The sequence below is a fragment of the Eretmochelys imbricata genome, chromosome 1, assembly GCF_965152235.1.
Source record: "Eretmochelys imbricata isolate rEreImb1 chromosome 1, rEreImb1.hap1, whole genome shotgun sequence".
NCBI classification, from domain to species: domain Eukaryota; kingdom Metazoa; phylum Chordata; order Testudines; family Cheloniidae; genus Eretmochelys; species Eretmochelys imbricata.
The window spans coordinates 217,537,746-217,556,858 of NC_135572.1; the positions used below are offsets into that span (position 1 = coordinate 217,537,746).

Below are 19,113 nucleotides of genomic sequence, written 5' to 3' on the forward strand. Positions count from 1 at the left end.
GAAGATGAAGCACAGAATTAAATCATTTTCTTAAGGCCATGAGAAAGTGGCAGAGCAGGAAATGGAACCCTTTCCATTGCTCTAACCACTTGACACGTTTGCTCTCATTAATCTAAAAGATTCCTCAGCCACTTGAACTGACCACCCTGACTGGCTGGTTAATGTTCCAAATGAGTGATATTTATCCCCATAAACTGTTCCTCACTTTGAATGGCCAAGTCCTGTTTCCTTCCATAACAAACTCATCAACAGTTTTTCTGTGACCAAAGTAAAGAAGGAAGAAATAAAGGTAAATTATACTAATAGTAAACATCGGGCAAGATCCTCAGCTGTTGTAAATTAGTGTCTCAATCAAAATTTAGGGACATTGATTATTCCAAGATTTCTCTTTCTGCAGAGGACTTGCTAGAGTATGATTCCATCTTTTCTAGGTTTCTTCTTGTGCTGGTTAAACAGATTCCAACTAAGCACTTTTTTCTTACAAACACAACGATTATGATGTATGCAACCATAGGACTGGGCTTTACCATCTTCCAAAACCACACAGTCCCCTTCATAGTACTTTTCACTGACTTGAAACCTGAAAGACACAGTTTACACTTAGTTGTGCAAATCACTTGGTGATGAAGTAAGAATTAGAGTGTTAACGTTGGGATCATTTGGAGCTGGGAGCTATTTAGCCATGTGAGGTTGAGGTTGATGTTTATGAAAGTGAGGGACTAATAGCATGGCGAGCATCAGCTATAGAATATGCTGTGTTGGGAAAGTTACCCCCCCACCGCTCTGCCTTTGAAAATCAGTTCTAAACTGTGGACCCTCTTGCACTCCAGCCCAGGGTAATTCTTGTGCATACATTGCTAAGCCATGTCAAATAGTGTAGTCATTTTCTGGTGTTAATACATTGGGACTTGGATGAGTGATCACCAAACTCACTGTTCCTTGTGAAAGGTTAGAAATTTCTGATCTTGGGCAGCAGAATTTCCTCTCTTTATTCGCCCCTCCATCCCCACCCCCACCCCTCACATCTATGTACCAAATAGGGTAAGAAACAGAGAGAGAGATGAACTTTGTAAATGTGCTAGATACTTACAAGTCAGTGGGAAGTGCTGCACCATCCTCCCACACCCAGGTCCCATTGACTGCATTACGGGATAATCCAATCCACATGCGACATGACAATGATACTATGAAATCCTATATGGGAACAAATACTAATTATTTCACTTCAGTTCCATCCTATGCCATTTCTTGTGTTAAAATGTCTAACCAACCAAACACTCCTATTTTTTCCTCAAGAAATTTTCCAATAGATTTATTAGAAATCATGTTTCCCCCCCACCACCATTTTAAGACACACCTACTTGCTGAAGAACATAAAAAAGGCCATACTGGGTCAGACCAAAGGTCCATCTAGCCCACTATCCTCTCTTCCGACAGTGGCCACAGCCAAGTGCCCCAGAGGGAATAAACAGGACAGGTATTCATTAAATGATTCATCCCCTGTTGCCCATTCCCAGCTTCTGGCAAACAGAGGCTAGGGATACCATCCTTGCCCACCCTGGCTAATAGCCATTGATGGACCTATCCTCCATGAATTTATCTAGTTCTTTTTTGAACCCTGTTATAGTCTTGGCCTTCACAAATGTCCTCTGGCAAGGAGAGGAGATCCACAGGTCGACTGTGCATTGTGTGAAAAAATACATCCTTTTGTTTATTTTCAACCTGCTGTCTATTTTTTTCATTTGGTGACTCCTAGTTCTTGTGTTATGAGTAAATAACACTGCCTTATTTACTTTCTCACACCAGTCATGATTTTATAGACCTCTATCATATCCCCCCTTACTTGTCTCTTTTCCAAGCTGAAAAGTCCCAGTCTTACTAGTCTCTCCTCATATGGCAGCCGTTTCATACCCCTAATCATTTTTGTTGCCCTTCTCTGAACCTTTTCCAATTCCAGCATATCTTTTTTGAGATGTGGGCAGACCCTGCATTTATATAGAGCAGTGGTTCCCAAACTTCTTCCACCGCTTGTGCAGGGAAAGCCCCAGTACGTCCCTCGGCCCACGCCACTTCCTGCAGCTCCCATTGGCCTGGAGCAGCGCACCGTGACGACTGGGAACCGTGATCGGCCCAACCTGCGGACGCAGCAGGTAAACAAACCGGCCCAGCCCGGCAGGGGCTTTCCCTGCACAAGCGGCAGAACAAGTTTGGGAACCACTGATTTAGAGGCATTATGATATTTTCTGTCTTATTATCTATCCCTTTCTTAATGATTCCCAACATTCTGTTCACTTTTTCAGCTGCCGCTGCAGATTGAGTGAATGTTTTCAGAGAACTATCCACAATGACTCCAAGATCTCTTTCTTGCGTGGTAACAGCTAATTTAGACCCCATCATTTTATATGTATCATTGGGATTATGTTTTCCAATGTGCATTACTTCCAGCAGCTCCCATTGGCCTCAGCATTGAATTTCATCTGCCATTTTGTTGCCCAGTCACCCAGTTTTGAGAGATCCTTTTGTAGCTTTTTGCAGTCTGCCTGGGACTTAACTATCTTGAGTAGTTTTGTATCATCTGCAAATTTTGCCACATCACTGTTTACACCTTTTTCCAGATCATTTATGAATATGTTGAATAGGACTGGGCCCAGTACAGACCCCTGTGGGACACCACTATTTACGTCTCTCCATTCTGAAAACTGACCATTTATTCCTACCCTTTGTTTCCTATCTTTTAACCTGTTACCAGTCCATGAGAGAACCTTGCCTCTTATCCCATGACTGCTTACTTTGCTTAATAGCCTTTGGTGAGGGACCTTGTCAAAGGTTTTCTGAAAATCTAAATACACCATATCCACTGGATCCCCCGGTCCAGATGCTTGTTGACCCCCTCAAAGAATTCTAGTAGATTGGTGAGGCATGATTTCCCTTAACAAAAACCATGTTGACTATTCCCCAACAAATTATGTTCATTTATGTGTCTGACAATTTTGTTCCTTACTATATTTTCAACCAGTTTGCCAGGTACTGAAGTCAGGCTCATCTGGAGCCTTTTTTAAAAGTTGGCCATCACATTAGCCATCCTCCAGTCATTTGGTACAGAAGCTGATTTAAATGATAGGTTACTGACTATAGTTAGTAGTCCTGCAGTTTCACATTTGAGTTCCTTCAGAACTCTTGGGTGAATACCATAGGTGACTAGTAACTGCTGATAGTAAAGGGGCACAATTTAAAGGTTATGGTGGTATTGCATTGCCTCATACATGGTGCTTGCAGCATGGCCCAAATTTAGCGCTAAACGACCTTATGGGGACACTGTGAAACTGACTATACCCAAAATGCTATCAATACATAAAATAAACAAACTGAAAAAAAAAAAGTAGAGGAGACTCTTCTCTCCCCTCTCCCCCACATACCCCTTAATCTCTTTTGGTTTTCGTAATCTTACTTGTTAGCTTGTCACTATAGTAGGTACAAAGTTTTCAGACAAAAATGTGTTTTTTAAGTTGACATTGTGGATTTAGCTGTGATCCTACATTTCTGCCCACCTGGAGAGGAATGCAGGACTCCTAGACCTGTAGGGAATTCCAGACTGACTGTCACAGGCCTGGTGTAAAGCAGGACTTGGATGGTGGCCATCTTAAAAAAAAGTGTAAGCACTTTTGCAACCCTGCTTTCAAGAAATATTACTCTACAGTCAACCTTAGATCTTTCATATATATTGAAAACTTGACAAATCATTATCGATCAAGTAGTTTGTGCTCCAGGAAGACCCCAGGAGAAAGTATGTTTCCAGAATTGCTGAAAGTGATCTGGTCCATACACAAGCAGGGGACACAAACGTAATTTATTCCTTTCTCTCCCTATTTGGGAAATTGTGTTCTCCTCAGATATAGAAACACCTAAAAACAGCATCTGGTAGAAAAATGTCTGCAGAGATACTCCCTGCTCTTAGTAGGAGGAGGAATTTGTATGGTTTATTTTTAAGTTGGAACAATTACTACATATTTGTACCCCTATAACAGATGCTTTGACAAGAGCAAAATAAAACTGACAGGCATTCATGGAACACCACCTAGGACTGGAAAATTATTCTTTAGAGCTCCTGAGATTAATCAAAAGGAGTACTTGTGGCACCTTAGAGACTAACCAATTTATTTGAGCATAAGCTTTCGTGAGCTACAGCTCACTTCATCGGATGCATACTGTGGAAAGTGTAGAAGATCTTTTTACATACACACAAAGCATGAAAAAATACCTCCTCCCACCCCACTCTCCTGCTGGTAATAGCTTATCTAAAGTGATCTCTCTCCTTACAATGTGTATGATAATCAAGTTGGGCCATTTCCAGCACAAATCCAGGACCTCAGCCTGGTCCAGTCCACAAAAGAGATCCACTTCCTGGACACTACAGTGCTAATAAACGATGGTCACATAAACACCACCCTATACCGGAAACCTACTGACCGCTATTCCTACCTACATGCCTCCAGCTTTCACCCTGACCACACCACACGATCCATTGTCTACAGCCAAGCTCTGTGATACAACCACATTTGCTCCAACCCCTCAGACAGAGACAAACACCTACAAGATCTCTATCAAGCATTCTTACAACTACAATACCCATCTGCGGAAGTGAAGAAACAGATTGATAGAGCCAGAAGAGTTCCCAGAAGTCTCCTACTACAGGACAGGCCTAACAAAGAAAATAATAGAACGCCACTAGCCGTCACCTTCAGCCCCCAACTAAAACTCCTACAACGCATTATTAAGGATCTACAACCTATCCTGAAGGATGACCCAACACTCTCACAAATCTTGGGAGACAGGCCAGTTCTTGCCTACAGACAGCCCCCCAACCTGAAGCAAATACTCACCAGCAGCCACATACCACACAACAGAACCACTAACCCAGGAACCTATCCTTTCAACAAAGCCCGTTGCCAACTGTGCCCACATATCTATTCAGGGGACACCATCACAGGGCCTAATAACATCAGCCACACTATCAGAGGCTCGTTCACCTGCACATCCACCAATGTGATATATGCCATCATGTGCCAGCAATGCCCCTCTGCCATGTACATTGGTCAAACTGGACAGTCTCTACGTAAAAGAATAAATGGACACAAATCAGATGTCAAGAATTTTAACATTCATAAACCAGTCGGAGAACACTTCAATCTCTCTGGTCACGCGATTACAGACATGAAAGTTGCTATATTACAACAAAAAAACCAAATCAAATCCAGACTCCAGCGAGAAACTGTTGAATTGGAATTCATTTGCAAAATTGGATACAATTAACTTAGACTTGAATAGAGACTGGAAATGGCTAAGTCATTATGCAAGGTAACCTATTTCCCCTTGTTTTTTCCTACCCCACCCCCTCCTCAGACGTTCTTGTTAAACCCTGGATTTGTGCTGGAAATGGCCCACCTTGATTATCATACACATTGTGAGGAGAGTGGTCACTTTAGATAAGCTATTACCAGCAGGAGAGTGGGTTTGTATGTGTGTGTGGGGGGGGGGGGTGAGAAAACCTGGATTTGTGCTGGAAATGGCCCAACTTGATTATCATACACATTGTAAGGAGAGTGATCACTTTAGATAAGCTATTACTAGCAGGAGAGTGAGGTGGGAGGAGGTATTTTTTCATGCTTTGTGTGTATATAAAAAGATCTTCTACACTTTCCACAGTATGCATCTGATGAAGTGAGCTGTAGCTCACGAAAGCTTATGCTCAGATAAATTGGTTAGTCTCTAAGTTGCCACAAGTACTCCTTTTCTTTTTGTGAATACAGACTAACACCGCTGTTACTCTGAAACCTGAGATTAATCAAGAAACTGGGAGGTTCTATTGAGCTCAGGCCTGAAGGAACTCTCATGTTTAGTCTATCCTCCTGTAAATTGGAAGGGATAGCTAGATGCACAAGAGAACTCTGTTTGTGTAGCATAAGTGTTTGATTCACTCTTATGGCTCTGTCATACACAGAACATAAGAGTGCATCAAACAATAGTTAAACATTATAGGCCTATATTTCTTCACACTAGTGGGGTGAGTCTATAACAGGGGTTCCCAAACTTGGTGTGTGACTTGTTCAGGGTAGCCCCTGGTGGGCCGCCAAATGCTTTGTTTACCTGAGCATCCACAGGTATGCACAGGCCGGACCACCACTTCCCACAGCTCCCATTGGCCGGGAACGGTGAACCGCAGCCACTGGGAGCTGCGAGCAGCCGTACCTGCGGACACTTAGGTAAACCAAGCGACTTGTGGCCCGCCAGGGGTTTTCCCTGAACAAGCCGCGAACCAAGTTTGGGAACCCCTGGTCTATAATGAGGTTGAGGACCCATACCTTAAAAGGCTCAAATGAGCAACATACTTGAACTATATATAAAGACATAGCCTGGTGTTAACCATGAATATCTTGTTAACTCCTGAGTTTTTGACTTGTAATAAAAGGAATATTTCATTTGCAGAAAAAGTAAAAATAAATGGAATGATGAGGCAGCTGGTAACATACAATTAAATGCAGCACTGTAGTGCACTATTAGAAATCCACAAAATAAATGCATATTTACCCACCTTTTCTGACCCTGCCTCCAGCATTTATATAAACAGTGAAACTCAGGATTTATTGTGAAGATGGCAGTTTAACAAGATGAACAACAGATGCTGCTTAGTTTACTAAGATTTTAATATTTTTATTTTGTTTTTAGTTTTGTTTTATTTTTAATATGTAAGTTGGTTAGAGAATTCATATTGCATAGGGTTAATTTAATGGCTATTTTAAATGTGTATATATAAATATATACATATAAAACTGAACACTCTCAATTTTAAATCTAGATGGTCCCCAAAAATCTGTCATACTTGTTTCTAATAACAGGAACACAGAAATATAGGAATTGCCAAATTACCAGACTGGATCAGACCAGTGGTCAACCAAGTTCAGTATTCTGTCATCAACAGTGACCAGTACCAGACGCTTCAGAACAAGGTTCAAGAAACCGTGCAGTAATTAGTTATGGTGTAAGGTGCCCCAGGGAAAGTTTACTCCTATTGCCCAATAGTAGAGGTTAGCTTATGCCCTACAGCATGTTAAGGGGTTATATCCCTTCCAAAATTCCTCGGGGTATTTCATGTAACGTATAATTACTATTATAACTTGGATATTCTTACTATCCATAAATGTCTAATCCTTTTTGGACTTCTTCTCAGCTTCTAGCCTCAATGAGATCGCAGTGAGTTCCACAAGCTAGTTTTGCATTGTGTGAAGATATAATTTCCTTTACAAGATTTGAATTTGCCTTTCGATTACATTTAATATCCCCTTGTTCCCACAGTATGAGACAGGGTGAACAGAAGTGTCCAGTTTACCATCTCTGTATCAGTCATTGTTTTCTACACATTTATCGGGTCCTCTCTCATTCATCTCAGCTAGGATTTTCAAAGGAGCCTAGGAAAGTTGCATCCGATGAAGTGGGCTGTAGCCCACGAAAGCTTATGTTCTAATAAATTTGTTAGTCTCTATGGTGCCACAAGTACTCCTGTTCTTTTTAGGAAAGTTAGACACTGAAATACCATTGAAGTTCAATGGGAGTTGGGCACCTAAGTCCTGGGGCTCTTCTGAAAATCCTAGCACATCTCTCTGGTAAACATGCCAGTCTTTTCAATATCTTTACATATGAGAGCTTATCCATGCCTCGGATCAATCTCAGTACCCATGCCTGAACTCCCTCTATTTCTGCTTTATCCTTATCCAATCTGACCTATGCATAGTATTCCAGATGAGGTCATACCATTGTTTTATACATTGACAATATTATACTCTCCATTTAGTCTCCATTGCATATGTATCCTAACATTTTGTTTGCTTTTTAACCTCTGTGGCTGTACAGTGAGTGCAGGTCTTTCCTGAGCTGGCTGCAGTAATGTTCTGCTCCTTTTCCTGTTAATACAGAATGCACTTAGGTATATGACTAGATGAAATTACTTCATGAATTATGAAAAAAATCTTTGGTATAAAGCTTGGCTAAAATATGGGTGTTTAAATACATATTAGATCAAAAGTGATAGTGTACCTACTTTATACAATTTAATTAAGTTCTAATAAGGGCATTTAAGTGTAGTTATGAACTAGCAGGCAAAGCAGTTACTTCTCTCAGGAGAAACCTTGCTATATCACAGTTAAAAAGGAAGACAGCAGAGTCTTCTTCATGGCTTCTGCCAAAGATTTTGCTCCTTCATTAAGAATTGGGTCCTTGAATTGAAACCATATTATAAAAACACTGCAAATAGTACTCACACAAGTAATCAATGTACCAACATTATCTGCATTCCACATCACTACTCTAATTGATTTCAGTAAGACTACTGGTGTAAATAACGTTCCACCTGTGTGGAAATGTTTGAAGGATTGGGCCCTAATCTACTAATTTAGGGAGTGCCACATTAGCAAACACAAAACTCTGGAACTGCTAACTTAATCAGCACTCATTCCTGAAGCATTTCCCATAGTCTGACTTGAGCCTGCCCTTAAAAATTCCACACATGCCTGGTAAATAAATGCTGGGGTGGGGGAGACAAGCAAGTAAAATATTGCTTTCATTAAAATATTGTAAATTCAGGTTAGTAGAATTTGTGTCTCCGCTGTAAATTTTCACAACAATTTTGCAAGCATGACTCAAATGCAAAATGTACTCATAGTCAAGGAAGAATGAGTAACTTGCACCAAGTTACCTTGATATCACTCACATCAGTTACTCAGTTCCATACCCTTGCATAACAATTGCTTTTAAATGTTCTACAAGTGTTGGCTGCAGATATTGTTTTAAATGCCTGAAGAGCAATAATTGTTGCCTCAAAGAAGGCAATAACCTCCAGACACATGGACCAAGACTTCCCCCCCCCAGTTTAAATATTTGCCCCAGTTAGTCTCTGTCATAAATATAAAGGGAAGGGTAACCACCTTTCTGTATAGAGAACTATAAAACCCCTCCTGACCAGAGGCAAAACCCTTTCACCTCTAAAGGGTTAAGAAGCTAAGATAACCTCGCTGGCACCTGATCAAAATGATCAATGAGGAGACAAGATACTTTCAAAGCTGGAGGGGGGCAGGAAATAAAGGGTCTGTCTGTCTGTGTGATGCTTTGCTGGGAACAGATCAGGAATGCTCTTCATAACTCCTTAAGTTAGTAAGTAAGTAACCTAGCTAGAAATACGTTAGATTTCCTTTTGTTTAATGAATGGTAAAATAGCTGTGCTGAATGGAATGTATATTCTTGTTTTTGTGTCTTTTTTGTAACTTAAGGTTTTGCCTAGAGGGATTCTCTATGTTTTAAATCTGATTACCCTGTAAGGTATTTACCATCCTGATTTTACAGAGGTGGTTCTTTTACTTTTTCTTTAATTGAAATTCTTCTTTTAAGAACCTGATTGCTTTTTCCTTGTTCTTAAGATCCAAGGGTTTGGGTCTGTGTTCACCAATGCAAATTGGTGAGGATTTTTATCAAGCCTTCCCCAGGAAAGAGAGTGTAGGGCTTGGGGGAGGGGATATTTTGGGGGGAAGATGTCTCGAAGTGGGCTCTTTCCCTGTTCTTTGTTTAACACGCTTGGTGGTGGCAGCATAGGGTTCAAGGACAAGGCAAAGTTTGTACCTTGAGGAAGTTTTTAACCTAAGCCAGTAAGAATAAGCGTAGGGGGTCTTTCATGCAGGTCCCCACATCTGTACCTTAGAGTTCAGAGTGGGGAAGGAACCTTGACAGTCTCCAAAATACGTGACCCAATTTTTCAAAAATGAAACTTATGGGTGTTTTGGAAAACTGAGCCACTTACTTCGGAACCTCAATAAGGATCCAGGGCTCTGATCCTGTTCCCATTGAGATCAATGGCAATGGTATCCTTGAGTTCAGTGATGCAAGATAATGCTGTATGTGTCTAACTTAAGCACCCATTCTTTAAAGTATCATATCTAATATTTTAATAAACACTCTGTTCTTCTATAGCACATTATTCCAAAGTTTCACAGACATGTTCATCATCACATGCCCTTCTTAACTTAGAATTATCCCCATTTTACAGATAGGGAAACTAAGGCAGAGATAAATTAAGTTGCATAAAGGAGGTCTGTGGCAAAATAATAATAATATTTAGGTCCTATAAAGAGAAGCCAGTGTTTTAACCACAAGATCATTCTCCCCCTCCTTTGAATTTCATATCAACACACAAGAAACATTTGGAAGATGCACTGGAGTTTTAAGTGATTACCAGCTACTAGTAGGCTGGCCCAGATCATATGAAAAGTTTGGTTTCCTCTCATGAAATGAGTCTGATTCTGCACTCATGCAATATATGGAACTCAGGTAGGGCCCTATTTAAAGTAAAATACCTGTTTCCTACCCTTATGGCTTTAAAGGAATCCTGTGCATTGCTAAAAGCACATCAGGGATCTCCGTCTAACTTATAGGGTGGCCGGAGGAATCCAGGTCAAGAAACCTCTCTCTCCCACAGAAATTCCCCATCCCCCATGGGTTGTTGCCTCCCCCAAACACTCACCCCCCATCTCTAGCCCCTGGCCCTGCTGCTTCCCCCACCCCGCCCAGATGCCCATCCAGGCCAGCCACATGGCTCCTTCTTTGCCCACCCCCCCACCAGACTCCCAGCCCTGGCCTATGCTGCCTCCTCATCCCCTCCACGATCCCTGTGGAAACTACGTGATCATCCCCAGTGTCCCCGGAGGCCTCCCCCCGCCTCCTTGCGCTCCTTCCTCCCTCCTTTGAGCCCCCCCATTTTGCCCCGTCACTGCAAGAATGAAGCTCCCCAGCAGCAGCAGGAAGAGCGACTCCAGCAAGCTCAAGCAGGCAGGCACATACCTGAGCACAGCTGGTGGGCGGGACAGGACAGGGACAGCTTCCCCCCAGCCCCCTCTGGAATGTGCCCCTCTCTAGCGTCACCCCTGGTGAATGCCATCTGGTCCTGGGGACTTATTACTGCTTACTTTATCAATTTGTTCCAAAACCTCCTCTAATGAAACCTCAATCTGGGACCGTTCCTCAGATATGTCACCTAAAAAGAATGGCTCAGGTTTGGGAATCTCCCTCACATCCTCAACCATGAAGATTGATGCAAAGAATTCAAGAGCTCACATTACAGCTACAGCCCTTCTACCTATGGATACCTGACAACTGGATGTGTTTCCTCTGGTTAATGATAGAAAGCAGCCACAGGGCTTGAGCACTCTTGGCCTTTGCTGGTCATAGGAGAGTGAGATACCCACCTCTGTTATGTGGCAGTGGAAAGCACTGGTCTTCAGGACCTTTCACATAACATTGCCATTGATTCCTTCAGTCAGTTTTTAAATGTCTTTTATTACCTTCTCTAATTTAATGCATTGTCTGCCAAGTTTCCCTTGATACTGACGAATATAATGCATTAGTGGTGTCATTTTATCAGTGGCAATATGAACATGCAATATAAAACCTACACCCATTGCCGCATTCATTCCTGGTTTTGTATCTACAGTAAGTGAAGAAGGAAAAGACATTACCAGTTCTTCCTTGTTTTCTATCTTAATAAGTCTGGAGTCATGAGAAGAACAATAATCTTTACTTCCTTGCCACGTTTTCCATTCAGTTGAGAGGTGGTAACAGACTTCCCCATACAAGAACCAATTCTCTGGGCAAAGGCTGCATTTGTGGCCTTGAAAAGAGAATAAATATTTCTGTGTTCATGGCTGATGCTGATTAATACTGAATATTGTGTAAGGTACTGACTGTTCTGTGTCACCACTGCTCTACCATGAGGCCTCATATCCCACCAAATATGCATGGGTGGGTGGGTATGGGTGCATACAACTGACTTCTCTTGGTTAGAATTAGACTTATATGTTCCCATTGCCATCCAGGAGCCCAAATGTCTGCACTGAAATTGTACAGCCCCTCAGCCCAAGCTCCATGAGTTTGAGTCAGTTCACCTGGGCCAGCCACAGCCGTCCAGTAGGTCTTTTATCACAGTGTAGACATAATTTATAACTGCTAAATCCTTTCCGGTGGTACTACTGCCAAGCCAGTTATTCCCCCATTTGATTGTTCATTCCTAAATGTAGCACTCATATCTATATCACTATCTTAGTTTCCCAATGGTATCTAAGCACTCTGGAATCTAAGAGTTGTGGAATGTGGCCATGCCAAGTCATTTTACTATTAAAAGAACAATTGTGGAGAAAGATGTAAATGTCCCAAAGGAATAATAAATGAAGTCATGGGAAATCTAGAAGCAGCAATAGAATTTTATCTATATAGCACAGATTATTTTTCAGTCCCTACTGACACAGGGAACTGAGAGAGATGAGGGATAATTGGATATACTAGACCTCTGACTCACATTAATAGAAATATTTTTGATATCAGTATTTTGGGAAATCCAATGTACCTTCAAGGTTAGACACCGCATCAAAGTTTCTAAATGTGCCAGGGACTTCTAGGTCTGTAGACAACATTGTGCTGCCTCCCCACATGCAGGGCATGCAGATTTTGTCATGGGATAATCTTATGCAGTGAAAAGTTGTCAGTGGATTTACAAAATCTAGTGCAAGAATAATATCAAATTATAATGAGCTTCCCAACTTTGCTGTTTCATGGATGTATGGGTATCAGGTAAGGTAATGTGGTCAACAAGTCCTGGTGGACTGAGGCTTCTCCGGTGGTTCAGAACCCATATTGGCCAGACCAGTCACATTCTTGATTTTCTCCAAGAATTCTCGCTGTAGATTTTATGTTGACAACATTCCCCACCTACCCCACCTTTACCCAACTTTCAGATCTTCTTTTATCTCAATATTACTAGAAAGGATTTCCTTGGGAATTTGCCAGTGCTGCTCCATAATTCTCCAAACAATGATGGATAAGAAAGATAAGTGATTGCTTCCTCCCAGAAAATGCATATGCCCCCTGATGTACTGAGTCCTTGCTGTCCCCACAGAGTGAAAGGTTGTAACAAAGTGTTAACAGATCTCTCTCTCACTGAGGAAACTGGTCCAGTGAAAAAGATATTACCTCACCCATCTTGTTTTGATGAAGTCTAGATAGATTAGCTCTACTGCATTTCCTTAGTCTAAAAAAACAGCTATTTGATCAAGGAAGATCTCAGGTTAGTCTGGTCCCACCACAATGGTTACCTCTTCCATGTGTCAACTGCTGGAGAATCTCTGAGAGGTTTGCATTCTTGGCTTGGAGTAATTCTAGCTGCCGTGAGAGATTTTTCAGTGGTGCACTTGGTAAATATGATGCCTGGGTCACTTAAAAGCAGAATAAGAAAATACAATATTGCTCTTAAAAATACAGTCAGTATGCAAACTTTAGCATTATAGAGGAATGAGAAACAGAAGTTTATTTCATATTCTTTTTGCTGCCAAAAGGACTTTAAAACTGCAGCATTCTTAAAATCAAAATGTGTTATTTATTATGAAATATTTTAATTAACCACTCTACCTGGGCCAATATTCTCTGCCAATGCCATCTGCTGCCCAGGAGCTGGTTACAGCTGCCCAGTTCTCCAGCTAGCTTTATGCCAGCTATGCAGCCTGCAGGGGTTGTCTAAACTCCTTCAGTTGGGAAGGGCCCATAAGGGAACATCTGCCATCTAGGAACAGCTCACCTGCCCATGACACACCCCTTCATGCGGATTGCAAAGAAGAGCTATGATGGACACTACCCTATGCTAGTGGAATTCCCAGCTGGGCAGATAGAGGTAGTTTCCACTCCCTTTGTGTGGGTCCCAGAGGATCATTGTATAATAAAATATAACCATATTTATTTAGGGTGAAAGTCACCCCTCTGCATGTGCATTTCTATGTAGCACTGAACTATATTAAATAGTTTTATAAGGAGAATGGCTCTCAGTTACACTGGAGTAAATCCAGAATCTCTCTCCTGTACTCAGTGGCGTTAACTCCAAATTTGCATCAGTGCTGGTGAGTGCAGAATCTTCCCCTTAGACTTTTTCCTTGTAAATACTTACCCTGGATACCCAAGATCCCTGCAGTTACCAGCAATAGCAGGCAGAGGATCCCCAAAATCAGTGCTATGCATCGCCATTTGGAATGCAAAGGGATGGATTCTAACAAAGAAAAGTGAGATGTGAACAGAAAGACAAGAATCTAGTGTCACTCTGGAGTATATTTGAGTTGTATCTGTCTAAACTAGGAGGCCAAATAATTGCCAATGACCAAATATCAGTACCTACCAACCCCACTCCCTATGAAATTTGGCTATGTTGCTCACCCTCTCCCCATCAGGGTGCTTCCTACCCAGTCTCATGATTAGAAGTAAACAGGCCAATCACAACATACCATTTATTATTGTTTGTGCTAAAGCAGCAACAGGAGGCCCCCAACAAAAATCAGAGCCCAACCATGCTAGGCCCTGTACAAACACAAAGTAGGAGACAGTCCATGCCCTGAAGATATTAGAATCTAAATTTAAGAAAGGATGAGAGGGGAAACAGCTGAAGTGATTTGCCCAAGGTCATACATCAGGTCAGTGGCAGAGCTGGGAATATAACCCTAGTCTCCTGGGCTATCTTCTGCACCACTCTTCTCTTTGGTTTAATGCCGTTGTCTTCAGTACAGTTATAGTAAAAAGAAATTTGGGCCATTAGCCAAATGTGTATGGGAGATTGAAAAATGCATATTTTTTTTTTTAAAGATGGAAATTTGGGTTTTCTACTGAATAGATGTAAAGTTCTTATTTTCCATGAAAAACTTCAACCTTTGTATCAAAAAACAGAACATTCAAAAACTGAAACATCATGGGGAGACTGGAAAATTCCCGACCAGTTCTAAGATCAGCCAATGAAACATTTTTTTCCATTAGAAAGTGTCATTTAATTGAACCTGTTTACAAGAAAGATTCATCAGAACTGACCCTAACTAAACAGATAAATCTGAAAAAAGTTTTGAAATTCTCAAAATAGGACATTTTGACATTTTCTAAACAAATAGATTCATTTTTTCCAATTAAAAATGACTGAAAATATATTTATTGTATACTAAAAAAGGTGAAACATTTTTAAAAAGTCAAAGTGAAAACAAAATGTTTCAAGATTATTCAAATGAAATGTTACATTTGAACAAATTAGATTTTTTTTTCTGGATTCTCAGTTGAAGAAATGTTTTCAGATTTTTACTTTGTCATCTTGTTTTGGGACAGGAAAAATTTCAACATCTTGAAAACTCATGGGAAAACTGCCCAGATCTACTGAAAACCAAAAATATTCACCTGAAAAATTTGGTGTAATATTATTGGCTGAAAACAGAAGTTTTCAATCTGAGAGTGTTGAAACATTTTGATTTGGTTTAACAAACCAAAATATTCTAACATGGGTTATCCATTTCAAAACTAAATATTTTGTTTTGTTTTTCCTGTTTTTAGCTGAAAGTTTTCAGGCTTGGGATTCTTGACAAAAAGTAGAAATTCTCCTGGAGTAAAAAAATTTCAGATGATCAACATACTATTTGTTGACAGTCCTTACATTTAACATTGGTTACTTGACATGGCCAAAAATACACAGTCTTGGTTTTGTCATGGCCAAAAATAAGAAAGTAATAATTGTACTTGAGAGACAATAAGGGAAAATTTATGATTAACAATATTTTAATTATTATGAAGCTTTTTCTTCATTAAAAAAGTGATACATAGCTCTTACAGATAGTTTGGGACACAATATAGCAAAACATGTAAATAGGGCTGGTTGTCTATTGCGGTAAATAGAAAATATTCATGGAAATGAGTAAAAGATACAAAGTTTTCAAACTTGTATTTAATATTTAACCAATGCTGTAGTTTAAAACCAGGTTGTTGTTTTTTTAAGTTATTCCCCTATACTTCATGATACATACAGAGAGCTTGCTTAGAACCAGGTTAACTAAGGTGACAGAGACCATCATTCCTTTTTTGAAGTGAAAAACCCAAGATATTTTAAAGATTTTTATCATGGAAATCATGGCCCTACCAAACAATACAACCTGGTTTAGATTATCGTGTTCATTCAGCTAGTTTAATTGGAGCTTGAGAGTAGATTTTTTTTTTTTAAAACACAAATCCAATGTGATTTATGCATTGAGGCAAAACAGGAGTGCTCCTAAGAGAAGGAATGTCTTGTAACGGATCACCTCATTAACTACACAACTCAAATCTCCAACCAAAGAGCCAATCAGCCCTGAACATTTCAGATGACATAGATCACAAAGCACTAATTTTACTATGATATATAAGATTGTTCAAGAAGGACACCTTCATTTCATTCTACATCTCATCATACAAACTCGGACTTAAGAATCTCCATTTTCTCAACTTCCAAGTTCTAGATCTGAGCTTTGTGTTGTTTCTGAGCAATCAGATTGTGCGTATGGTGACACTAGTTTACTTTACATTTCAGTTTCTTTCCTGAAACACTGATGTGATCTTTCCAACATCTGAATCCTTGTCTACACTAGAAAAGGTTTCCTGGTACAGCTATACCAGCAAATCCTCTTAGTGTAGATGGAGCCTAAACCAGTAAGAGAGTGCTTTTTTTCAGAATTTATACCTGTTTCCTGAATGGAATAATCTGGACCGGCATATAGGGTGATCGCGCTGCCCTGATTTTGTATTGTCTTGTCAGTTAAAAGATTTCATGTGCCCTTTTTTTGTTTGTTTGTGTTTTGGGTCTCCCCCCCCTCTTTCCCTCCCCCCCCACACACACTTAGGACATGTTGGAGCACTCTACAATTCACACCCCCATAGTCGAGAATGAGGATTTGTGTTAGGATAAGGTAAGAAAAAAAACCCATAAAAATACACTGTAATTTTGTGTGTATAAAATGATTCTCTAAAACCTTTTAGAAATAATTAGTTATAGCCAGCACTAGAACCCCTTTTGTTGATGCAGGGGTGGCCAATGGCTGGTTTTTCTGTATCTCAGAGAGGTGGCAACCCTACTGGCATAAGGACTTTTTGCCAGTGTCAAGGTTCCTTGTACTCTAGGGTACAGATGTGGGGACCTGCATGAAAACCTCCTAAAATTACTATTACCAGCTTAGGTTAAAACTTCCGCAAGGTACAAAATTATTTTACCCTTGGATTTCCACTGCCACCACCAAACTTTATCTGGGTTTACTGAGAAACGTAGTTTGGACACGTCTTTTCCCCCAAAATCCTCCCAAACCTTGCACCCCACTTCCTGGGGAAGGTTTGGTAAAAATCCTCACCAATTTGCATAGGTGACCACAGACCCAAACCCTTGGATCTTAGAACAATGAAAAAGCATTCAGTTTTCTTACAAGAAGACTTTTAATAGAAATAAAGAAATCACCTCTGTAAAATCAGGATGGTAGACACCTTACAGGGTAATTATATACAAAACATAGAGAATCCCTCTAGGCAAAACCTTAAGTTACAAAAAAGACACACAGACAGGAATAGTCATTCTATTCAGCACAGCTATTTTCTCAGCCATTTAAAGAAATCATAATCTAACACATACCTAGCTAGATTACTTACTAAGTTCTAAGACTCCATTCCTGTTCTGTCCCCGGCCAAAGCATCATACAGACAGACACAGACCCTTTGTTTTTCTCCCTTCTCCCAGCTTTTGAAAGTATCTTGACTCCTCATTGGTCATTTTGGTCAGGTGCCAGCGAGGTACCTTTAGCTTCTTAACCCTTTACGGGTAAGAGGATTTTTCCTTTGGCCAGGAGGGATTTTAAAGGGGTTACCCTTCCCTTTATATTTATGACAGCCAGTATATCCCTAATAACAGGGTTGTGATTTTTCCACATTCCTAACTGATCTTGTTATGCCAGCCATACCTTTGGGCATAGACCAGGCCTAATTCTTTACTCCCAGACTGGTTACTGGGGCTGTTTAAAGGCCAGAGTGCAACAAAACACTTAGAGGACACACAATTGGGAAGAAGTTGCAGCAGCATGCAAAAAAGTTATAAGAACTATAAAATGGTGCTGTGGCATGGCATTTTAAAGGAATGCCAAATCTCAGAAACCCCTTCCCCAAATGCCCCCAAATTTGGATCAATAGCCCTATGCACAGCCCTTGTAAGGCTCAGCAAATTTCAAGGCAATCTGAGTGCGCGTTCTGACTCTAGAGCATTTAGAAAAATTGGTTGTTAAACAGTTGACTAGTCTCAAGCTTAAATATAGCATTGCTATCATTTCACTAAAATCCCTAGCGAATATCTTAACACCGGAAGCATCAGGAGCTTTAGGATGTGTGATACCTTTGTTTGTTCCTGAAGGTTCATGGGTGAAGGCTGGATTCCTAGAATGAAAATTTAAAATGGTGTATCCATCCTCATCCTCCATATCCACTTCTTTGCTGCCATCACCTTCTGAGTATAATACCATGGACAGACACACAGTACAATTGCCTGTTAGATCAGGACCAGCAGTGACCTACAGAGGAAATGCTATGGTGTTTGAAGATAGAAACTGAAACCACACATGGGAAGTTCAGGCTGGTCATTTGAGATGTCCTTCTCTTAGCAAAGAGTTAGAGCAAAGGGACTTTTTTTCTTTTCAAGTAAAGTTACACTGTTAAGATTAACAGCTCTAAAATCCAACCTCTGTTTTTCTTAAGAATTGCATGTAATTTCTCTTTCTCCAAGTTTAATGCTGTGCTCACCACCATAGTATTTGATCAGCAGTAAAGCTGTCGAGCGATTTAAAAAAGTAATCACGCTTAATTGTGCTATTAATCTCACTGTTAAACAATAATAGAATACCATTTATTTAAATATTTTTGATGATTTATACATTTTCATATATATTGATTTCAGTTACAACACAGTTAAACTGCTCACTTTATATGTATTTTTGATTACAAGTATTTGCACTGTAAAAAAACAAAAGAAATTGTATTCTTCAACTCACCTCATACAAGGACTGTAGTGTGATTTCTTTATCATGAAAGTTGAACTTACAAATGTAGAATTATGAACAAAAAACTGCATTCAAAAATAAAACAATGTAAAATTTTAGAGCCTGCAACTCCACTCAGTCCTACTTCTTGTTCAGCCAATCGCTCAGACAAACAAATTTGTTTACATTTGCAGGA

The 19,113-nt window shown here is 40.3% G+C and overlaps 1 protein-coding gene across 1 annotated transcript; it reads right to left on the reverse strand.

Moving 5' to 3' along the window:
- Nucleotides 1–405: 405 nt before the first annotated feature.
- LOC144267978 (natural killer cells antigen CD94-like) lies at nucleotides 406–18,404 on the reverse strand. Its single transcript, XM_077822507.1, has 5 exons — nucleotides 18,278–18,404; nucleotides 14,024–14,122; nucleotides 11,553–11,704; nucleotides 1,091–1,194; nucleotides 406–580 (listed from the first exon to the last, which is right to left on the reverse strand). The coding sequence occupies exons 1-5, from the start codon at nucleotides 18,402–18,404 to the stop codon at nucleotides 406–408; spliced, it is 657 nt and encodes a 218-aa protein (XP_077678633.1).
- Nucleotides 18,405–19,113: the final 709 nt, after the last annotated feature.

Bases quoted from the DNA above. Each gene is read 5' to 3' on its own strand.
- LOC144267978 (XM_077822507.1), bottom strand. From the start codon at position 18,404: ATGGTATTATACTCAGAAGGTGATGGCAGCAAAGAAGTGGATATGGAG. The intron at 14,123-18,277 runs GTATCACACATC...TTTCTTTGTTAG, and splicing joins ACCTTCAGGAACAAACAAAG to AATCCATCCCTTTGCATTCC. The intron at 11,705-14,023 runs GTAAGTATTTAC...TCTCTTTTCAAG, and splicing joins AGGGATCTTGGGTATCCAGG to GCCACAAATGCAGCCTTTGC.